Source organism: Phycodurus eques, chromosome 17 (genome assembly GCF_024500275.1).
Source record: "Phycodurus eques isolate BA_2022a chromosome 17, UOR_Pequ_1.1, whole genome shotgun sequence".
Lineage (NCBI taxonomy): Eukaryota > Metazoa > Chordata > Actinopteri > Syngnathiformes > Syngnathidae > Phycodurus > Phycodurus eques.
The window spans coordinates 14,815,625-14,825,613 of NC_084541.1; the positions used below are offsets into that span (position 1 = coordinate 14,815,625).

The window sequence follows — 9,989 nt, forward strand, 5'->3', positions numbered from 1 at the left end:
CAATTTCTGTACATATCGGGGCAGCACAGGGTCCTAGTGTTTTGCACGTCTGTTCACAGTTCTGAAGTAAAAGTTTGAATCTCGGTTTCTGCCGTTCTGGAAAGGCTCCAGTTCACTAATGACAAGTGTAATAGAAACTGGATAGATGGGCGAAATAAAGATAGAGAATGGAAAACACTAGAAAATTGCTTTATTTTGACACATTGCAAAATGCATCTCATGCTATTCTGGAGCACATCCATGTTGTATTGGCACATCCACACTAGCAGTTGTGACAATTGTATTTTTAAATAGTGGGGCTCTGCTTCCAAAGATCCCTTTTGTAAACACAGCAACAGCATCAGAAACACGCATAACACGAAACGCTCACGCCACAGTTCGTCTTCTTGAAAGTGTGGTTACACGACAATGTGTGTCTTTGCAGTTTTCGGTGATTCAGAGTTAGTTACTCGAACGTCTTAAGGTGGTTGTAGAGGGACTGGACGTAGGTGAACACACACATGGGGTCCGGTTTGTCGCCCATCTCCAACATGTCGTCCACCTCGATCAGACGGAGACAGTCGGCCTGGGTTCTGACACGGGAGGAGAACCGGGGAAAATGCGGTTCATATCTTTGAGTATTGCCTCAGATAGTGGCCTTCCCTCTAATGGATGCCTCCCCTCCAATCGCAACTGAAATGGCCCATGATAGGAAAAAGTTGTCCACCCCTGGATGCGATTCCATATTTTACCAAATAGTGTCCATCCCTATAGTAGATGCCCCCATTAGTCACTATACACTTGAGGAAAAATAAGCACCTCCCTCTTAATATAGATGCCTTCCAATTCCACAAAAATTTTTTTTTAAATGTTCTCCTCCCCTGAAGTGATCCCATATTTCCTGAAATTGTGACTGTCCCTCTAATAGATTCCATATCCGCAATGAGTCAATATCCACTGAAGAAAAATAAACCCCTCCCTCAAATACAAGTAGACGCCTTCCTATTCACCAGCAGGAAAAAAAATGGAAAAACGTTCAACCAATCCTGATGTGATATCAGATTTCCTGATCCCTCTAAAAGATGCCCCAATTAGTCACCGTCCGCTGAAAAAATAAATGCCTCCCTCATATAAAAGCCTTATTATTCCCCACCAGGAAACGGAGAAAAATGTTCTCAAATGTTCCAACCTCGATGCGATACCAAATTTCCTCAAATAGTGTGCATCCTCTCATAGATGCCTACTAGATGATGATCCACTGGAGGAAAATAAACACCTCCCTCAAATAGAAACCTTCTTATTCTCCATCAAGTAAAACTAAACGGCTACCAATTGTAATTATCTCAGTTCATCTGCAGTTGACTAAATAAAGTACTCCATTGGTTTGAATAAAGGCAGTCATGTTCTCAAACCTTAACGCCTCTCCCCAATGAAAGAACTTACTCGGCTGTAGTGAAGGCCTGCTGCAGGTTTTGCTTGCGGTTAGCGGGGTTCAGCGTGTTGTAGTCGAACTCCAGCGGGAAGAAGGAATGGATCAGGGCGCAGAAGGCCATGCCGTCACTCCAACTCGAGGAGAAGTTCTGGATGTCGATGTTCTGCGGTAGGAACATTTCACGGAACAGCTTGTTGATGAAAGCGGAAAAAAATATTAGACCACTTTTTTTCTTCAATTTCTTGTTCATTTTAATACCTGGTAGCACTAAATGTATATTACCTGAAGAATATAATGAAGACAATAAAATATAGCTGATTCCATAATATTTTGTCCTATTTGACATGCTTAAACTTAATTGTAGTCCCAGTGATTTGGGTTATTATCTAGAATAACCATGGAAATGGCTATATATCAGCTCTTAAATTAAACTATTATGACCTATTTTTGTTGTCATCATTATATGAGTCCAAACAAATGTGTGTGTGCCTTTAGTTGTACCAGGCATTAAAAATGAACAAAACACTGAAGAAACAAGGGTGGTCTAGTAAAACATTTCATAGACTGTACTGTATACGACAACCTCCACAGACCTAACTATTCCAAATACAGGCCATTAAAAAAGTACATTAGTCCATAACATTTCCACTTTAAAACGATCCCTAAGTTACAATTGGGAGCGTTCCAATTTTTGTACCTGGTAGCCGATGGTTTTTGAGCGGCACCACTCCAGCAGGATTTGTTTTATACCACTGGCGCTGGAAACACCAAAGCTCTGGGAGCGCTTCAGTTTGGGCTTGGAATCCTTGGGCCTATTGAATAGAAATACACGTTGGTATCTGGAAATCTGATGGTCAGGAAAATCTTTGAGAGAATCCATTTTGGCCCTTTGCCAAATTTCATCCAGATTATCAGCATGTGTGTACCTTGCTTTAAGGTTTATGATTGTTGGCCTGACTGTTTTCAGAGCAGATGGGGGATGAAAAATCACTCTTTACGCACCCTACACCACAGGATAATGGCTCAGGATAATCTTTCAGAGACATCCGATAATCGTGCCGTTGCTAACTTTGATTGGAAGGGGGTAGAAAGTCTCCAATTCGGCCCGACTATTGGTATGCGTGTACTCGGCTTTAAGGAAAGGGAAATGCTTCAATGGCACGAACTTTATCGGCTCGGAGTTCATCCGCTCGAAGAGGGCACGTTTGGCCTGAGCTCCACCAGCGCGGGGAAGTGTGCTAGACTTGGTCAGGTCTTGTTTAAACTCCACTGCAGGGGAGGTGGCTTTTCTGAAGAGAAGAGGGGGGGGGGGGGGGGGGGGGAAGAAAAAGAAGAAAAATTGACTGGAGGTGCAAACATCAACATGGGAAATTTACATCAGGGTCGATAATCGACTTACTTTTCGAAACTAGGTGAAAAACCTGGTTTTATGATTGATTTGGAGGGAAGTAACTTTTCTGTACGGGAAAAAAAATATTTTATTGTCCATCTTATAAACAACTGAAGAGATTTTGCATGTCAATTAGACTGGGATTTACTAGTTTTTACCTGCTGGTTGAGGAAAGCTCACACTTCTCTTCAGACTCGGACTCTGTGTCTTCAGAACTGGCGCTGCATTGACGAACCAAAGCATGTTAAGGTATATATGACAGCAGATATTATTTCAAAACCATCAGTGTACCTCAGATTGGACCTACCTCTCTTAAAGGGGTATTCCCCAGGTTTAACTGTCGGTTCTTGGGATGCTGGAGTAGCAGTTGGTGGCGACTCAGCAGTGGTTTTGACCGAGGTCGAGAGACACAATTGGGACTTGGCCTCGCCGACATCTAATCATAAGATTCATTTCAGAAGGAAAACCAAGAACTGATATGGTTGTTGATTTGGTGTGAAGGACTCACCGCGCCGAAATGGATATTCTCCTGGTTTTATGTTCTGGGATTCCTGTAAAGATGAGGTCTCGACAGATTTAGGCACAGGAGATGTTTCTGGGTTGCTTCTGCTCACAGCTGTTAGGGGAAGATGTGCCAAAGAAGTCACGGATAGAGAGCCTGATTGATCCCGCGATGCAAGGTCCTTTGATCCAAGTACACTTTAGAAAAGGTTGTCATGAATTTCCTTCAACTCTTCAAAGTCTCAGTTATGACTCACTCTCATTCCCTTTATCTTGGTGTCAACTAATCAAAGTCGAGATCTTCACTCAGTCTAAACCCCAAAAAGTCTTGGTTTTGACTGTCTCAACGCCTGAGTCTTGCTCTTGACTTGGTATCAACTCCGCAAAGTCTAGGTCTTGACTTGTCTCAACCCCTCAAAGTCTTGGTCTTAACTTGATCCCAAAGTCTTGGTCTCGACTTTTCTCAATCCCTCAAAGTCTTTGTCTTAACTTGGTTTCAAAGTCTTGATCTTGACTTGGCCTCAACCTTTCAAAGATTTGGTTCAAATCTTGATTCGGTTTTAACTCAACAGTCTTGGTCTTGACTCAGTCTTTACTCTTTAAGTCGCGGTCTCGACTCATCTCATCTCGTCAAAGTCTTGGTCTTGACTGAGTCTCAACTCTACAAAGTCTTTGTCTTGATACAGTCTCAACTCTTCAATCTTGTTCTCAAATCCTCAAAGCCTCGGTGACCACTGCTGGTCACTCATTGGCCAAACACATTTGTCATTGTTGTGTCTTTGTAAATATTGTATAAAGTGACCTTTTTTAGGATGACATTCTCCGGATGGATCGTGTACTTTAGGCGCTGACTGAGCAGGTTTGGCTGCGACTTCTGGATTTGCTTTGGAGGTCGTGGCACTGATAGGAAGATGTGGTTGGGGTTCATCTGCGTCTGCAAAAACACGTGGCATGCTATTCTGACCAGTTGTCACTCTGCATCGCCAGACCGCACTATATTCCTGTCTTTTATATTTACCACAAAGCCAAAATCAATGATCCAGCGAACAAACAGAATGACTTCTGGATAGGTAACATTTGTTGATAAATAAATGATTTGGATTGTGAGCAGTTTATAACGGGCCGTTGGAAGGAAATATTTAGTTTTTTTCTACTCCCCGCTTATATTTTCGAATGATTTTACTGTGGTTTCTGCTGTGGCTTTAGACACAGGAGCTGCAGAATGGGCGACGACTGCAGCTTCCGAGCTGATTCTTGTCATGGCGGTGATGGGAAAATGAGGTTCGGTACGACCGCCAAATTCATCCTGGGCTGACCGTGTCAAAAGACAGATTTAATCAGCAGATGACATGGAAACCATGACAGGATGGAAATCATTAACGGTGTCGTTGTAGTTTTACCCCTCGCACGCGCAAGCATGAAATGGATAATAATACAAGTACATTTCTTTACGTTCAATTTGATTGTCTTTTGTTCACTGTACTTACTTGACATCATGCTGGCTTTGGTGATGGATGTGCGTAACAGGTGGGACTCGACTCCACTTTCTAAGAACGACAAAGCAGCCAAAGTTGAGGATGTTAACATGACCGGTTCTACTGTGAGAAAGTGGACACTCACCTTGCTTCCTGTTCTGTTGTTCCACTGAGGCAATGTGCTTCTCTGCCTTGGCCTCCATTCCCTATTCGAGGATAGTACAAAACATCCCAGATTTCGATGTTTTTCATAGTATATAGTGTTAAAATAAACCAAATTAGGCGCGTGATCAATACTACAAATGGCTGGCTTCGTGTGATGTAAGACACGCAGCTGTCGTCCTGTCTATTTGCGTGTCGGCCCTAGCAACGCTACAACGCGACTCTTGTTGACTGTTTACGTTCCGAGGTGTATCCCCTGTCATCGTGGATGATGATTCCACAGCGGCATTTTAAGCCAATGTGGCCTAAAATAAACTCGGAGATGACAGCAATCTAGCTCACCGGACATCCTGCCATTTTCGATGATGGCTTACGTGCATGTACTGTAAAATGAAGATGTTTCATCGTCTAATCAAGTTCTCATAATAATATTACAGTCCATACATTTAAATAGCAAGAAACATATGAGAGGAGCAAAGATTAATCGACATCTAATCGATTATCAAATTAATCGATAAAGATTTGGGATAATTGATTAATCGTTTGGACCTTGTTCGACTTCAAATTGTCCAAATCCTCGCAATTTTAGCCTCTCAACAGTAAATATCAATAATTCTATTTATTCTAATAATAAAGCAGACTAATTATCTTTGTGTTTCATCAAAATAAGACATTTGCAAACATTATTTTTGCCTATGTTACAGACTGATTCTAACATTTATTTGTAACAAAAAAATGTTAGAACAGATTGTCAAATATGTAATTTATATTTGATGTAGATTCTATTATATTTTATTCATTTAAGTGATGTATTATATAGTAAGTCAAATGTGGTATAATTATTAATGAATGTTAAATGTATGTACAGTATTTTATACATTATTGTTTCATTTGAAATATTTGTTGGGATGTAGAATTTAATAATTTCAACATCTCATTGCACTATTTTATGGCTAATCTTTGTCTTATATCAAGCGCTCTGGTGCTGCTATAAACTTCAAATGGTAGTGATAAAGGATGATGGATCCAACGTGTCCATTCAATTCCAGGTCCTTTGCTAATGTCTCAAGCAGCTGAAAGATTCTCCTCCACTGACAGCTGAGGCCATCTATGTTCCCGCTGAAAGGCTATTTTCGATAGTCGGAATCGGCCCCGTTTGCAAGTTTCCTTTCTGTTCTTGCGTCCCGATATAGCCCCAAATGGATGCTACGCAAAATCGGCGGTTGGGGCTAAGTATATCGCCCTGGAATTTGGCCTTTATTTGCAAATTGGTGACCAGGATCATTGTTTTTATTTCTTTTTTTACTTTCTAGGGGAAGAAACTGAGTGAGAGGCTTTGACGCCATGCTCTGCCCACCTTGGATGACATAAGCAAAAAAAGGTTGCCAATTTAGCGTCGCCCATCTGTCTCAGATAACTACTTCCAATTCGGGTTCATACTGTAGATTTTACAAAAACAGTCTTTAGGAGAATAATAAGGGGGCACTACAGAGTGAGTTTTTAGTGGGTTGTGTTTGGGTGACCACAAAATACATCTTTTATTAAGGATATACAAGCTTGCAAAAATTAATGAGCTTTACAGCATGTCAAAAAGAAGAATTCCTTGGTCAGGAGAAAAAAAAAAGCAATTCCATGAGGGCCTCCACACCGCCAAATTTCAGGGGGCGCTACAGAGAGTTTTGGGGGTGGGTCATGTTCTGGTATCTGTGACCCCTGAAATAGACATTATCACCAGGATATACAAGGTTGCAAAAAATTGAGTTTTCTGGCACGTTGGGGCCCCGGAAAACGGTAATTAATTTGCTGGAACAATAAACCGATTCCAAGATTCTACCTAAAATAAAGAAAAACTACACACCATTTCACAAAAACCTGACAGATGTAAATCATTTGGTCATTTTTATCGCTCCTCACTAGCCATTAAGCTACATGATACATTTTTGTCTCGCTCATTTTGCACTGAGCAGCCAGACTTTTTCCTATGTCGCAGTAAGTTCTATTTCTGGCTCTGCGGATATCATCACACTTCCTCCTGGGGTTATTTTTTGTTGACAGGTCGATAAACGTAATTCAACTTTCCACTAAGAGACTTGAGCGTCGAGCCGCTGGCAGCGAGGAGGGATTCCTCGGCCATGGAGAGGTTTATTTTTGCCGCGTGACGACGTCACAACACGACACAATACTACGGACTGCGTGTTCTACTAGTGTTATATGCACGGGCTAAGAGCTCCTTGACAATCATGTATCGATTGGCGAATGTTAGTCCCGCTACCCTTGTATTCATATGCACGGACGGCGGTTAGAAAGAATATGCCAAAAGTCGATACGGAGCACATGCCGGGCCCAAAGAGGCCACTCTGGACTGCGAAATATGGAGCCAAAAATAGCCGTGACCTTTTGGCGGCGATGGTGGTGGCAATAAATCGCGGGTCACGAGTGGAAAAGGGGGTTAGGGAGGGGAGTGAGTGTGAGGATATAATCGCATGAAATGATATTATTGATGTTACTCATCAATCAGGGAGTTTTCAGTTCCTTGCAACCCTACAAAACTGTTTATTGGTTCATGCACCATTGTCCCCAGGCCTGGTTTTGCCAAACCATACCTAAAGACACACTTTAGCTGAGGCAAACGATCACGATTTACACTAGACTGCAGGTTCAAATGACTTACAAGGGTATGAGCATCAAGATCACATGGATTACTTCCTCTAATCATTGTGTGAGGAAAGCTAGATCATTTCCAGATTGTCTGATTGACTTTCCGTTTGGTTGATCGGTAGTAGTGGCATAAGAATTTTGGGGTATTACCACAAAACCGGACATTTTACATACCCGCTGGATCGTACAGACCTGGCATCAGGTACTGCGGAGCGATAGCAAGAAAGTAATTGTCTAACCTAAAATATATATATATATATATATATATATATATATTTATTTATTTTGGTGGGTACATCTGTTCAGGCCAGTGCTTTCCAACTTTTTCAGTTCCTCTAACCCTAGAAAATCGGAGTTCTCGCACCCTGATCACTACTCTTGGTTTTGCCAAACCATACCTAAAAGCACACTGAAGGCAGAAACTTCTGAAGGTAAATGCTAAAATTTCACTTAACTGCAGGTTCTACTGTAATCCCTATGAGGATTCTAATGTCAAAATCACATTTCTAGTAACCATTATGGTTGAGGAACACTTGATCATTTCTGCCTTATCACTGTGTCTTTCCGCGTCGATGATTGGAAGAATGTTTTTGCTTTGGTGGTGGATAACTGGCAGGGTGGACTTTTCACAAAAGTGGACATTTTACATATACCCATTGGACCTCACACACCTCATATCAGTTTCATGCTAGACATAGAAAGTTTTTGATTTCTTTCATTTGTCTGATTCGGACAATGGTTTTCCATTCCTCCTGACCCTAGAAATCTGTGATCTTCTCACAACCCGTCACTACACAAGGGAACACCTGGCCCTGCTGAACCATAACTTAAAAACCCACTTCAGGGAGCAACTACTCAAGGCAAATAATCCAGACTTCCACTTGAGTTCAAATTTCAATCCCAAAGAGTGTTTTAGCATATAAATCCTCAAAAAGGTGAAAGATTGAGAGGGATCACCTTTAAATACTTACATTAATTTCCTTTGGTCTCCATGGTGGTAGGGTTAGAGCATGGCCTGATCCAGATGCAGCCAGACCCACCTGGACCCTGTGGTCTTCCTGGGTCTTGGACTGTATCTCTGCAAGCCCGTTTTCCACACCCCGTTCCTTACTCTTCTCCTTGGACACGGAAGGGGAGCTCCTGTCGATTTGCACACCAGCGAGAGACTCTATCAGAAGGCTGAGGGCCTCCAGTTTGGCGCGGAGCTGCAGGTTCTCCTCCTGCAGCCTGCCCACCGCCTCGGCCAGGGGCGCGCTGGAGGCGCTCATCTCCCCGATCCGCTGCTCAATCCGCTGCTTGAACGCGCTCACGTCCATGTGGACCTCCCTCACGGCCGCCTGCAAGGTGGCGTTGAATTCCACCAGGGCCTTGCTCACCATTTTCTCCTCAGCACCCTTAGCGCCTTGGTCCATGGCTATCTAGTAGTACCAGGTCGGATTCCAGAAACAAGTCTTCTCGAGCGGACGGCCTTTCTTTACCATCGGAAACTCTCAATAGACGCTTGCAATGTCCATACATATCATCCAGCATGGACACTTTAAAAGGATCACAAGGAGTCCTTGCCAGCGACTCATTAAAGTCCCATTCTTGCCTTGGACATCTCTCAACATGTGTCTTATCTTTCCCTTCTAATGTGATCGTCCGTCTCAGTTCATCTGAATGGAAAATCTGCACATAAATACATGTTGTTGGTGGGGGGTCGGGGGTGGGTCGGGGTCAGGCAATCAGATCAAGTTTGCAACCGGGGCATAGGCATGAAACGAACCTTCCAAAGGGATCCAATTCTTGTCTCATCCTTTTCCAGTCTTTGATGGTGGGTCTTCCTCTCTGTTCCCCCAGACACTTAGTGTCCCATCTGTGTTTGAGAGCAACAGGTTTGTCTATGTATTTTCGGACATAAAGGGGGGTGGAGGGGGGGAGGGAATGGTAAGGAGGGGCCTGTATTATTTGTGTGGGCCGTCTTCATAAGACACTTTATGGACAGAAATGTTGGACTTTAGTAGTTGATATACTTACAAGCAATGGAAAATGTGGGAACACTTTCCCAGATTTTCTTGCTCGCCATCTCCATTGGGTTCATATGCTTCCTGGATCTTGTTGTATGCACTGCGTAACAGGAAAAAGGGCTTTCCCCAAAAGCATACAATTGTCCAAAATAAAGATATAAGGTATGAATATCAAATTATGAGATAAATGGGATGTGTGCCCGCCATATAAGATGCTAAGAGGAATAAATACTTGATAGCTTCTGTTTAAATCAACAGTGTCTCCAAGTGGCAGGGATGTCAAACTACAGATTAAAGAGCCAGCCGCCAGCCAGCCATGCAAAACACCACCAAAGTACAAAAAAAAAAACATAAGCGGATAATGTGATGAATAATTCATTTCAAAA

The 9,989-nt window shown here is 42.6% G+C and overlaps 1 protein-coding gene across 2 annotated transcripts; it reads right to left on the reverse strand.

Moving 5' to 3' along the window:
• Positions 1 to 194: 194 nt before the first annotated feature.
• LOC133416106 (smoothelin-like protein 2) lies at positions 195 to 9,446 on the reverse strand. Of its 2 annotated transcripts, XM_061702765.1 has the most exons (13): positions 9,363 to 9,446; positions 8,569 to 9,265; positions 4,923 to 4,983; positions 4,790 to 4,849; positions 4,105 to 4,236; positions 3,310 to 3,417; positions 3,109 to 3,237; positions 2,960 to 3,022; positions 2,811 to 2,868; positions 2,578 to 2,700; positions 2,109 to 2,223; positions 1,423 to 1,574; positions 195 to 572 (listed from the first exon to the last, which is right to left on the reverse strand). In XM_061702765.1, exons 2-13 carry the CDS (start codon positions 9,007 to 9,009, stop codon positions 446 to 448), a joined length of 1,569 nt encoding a protein of 522 aa, XP_061558749.1. In that variant the 5' UTR covers positions 9,010 to 9,265; positions 9,363 to 9,446; the 3' UTR covers positions 195 to 445. The 2 variants fall into 2 exon arrangements, 1 of the variants encoding a protein (XP_061558749.1); XR_009770212.1 differs by lacking the exons at positions 195 to 572; positions 1,423 to 1,574 and having other exon boundaries at positions 2,137 to 2,223; positions 2,338 to 2,700.
• Positions 9,447 to 9,989: the final 543 nt, after the last annotated feature.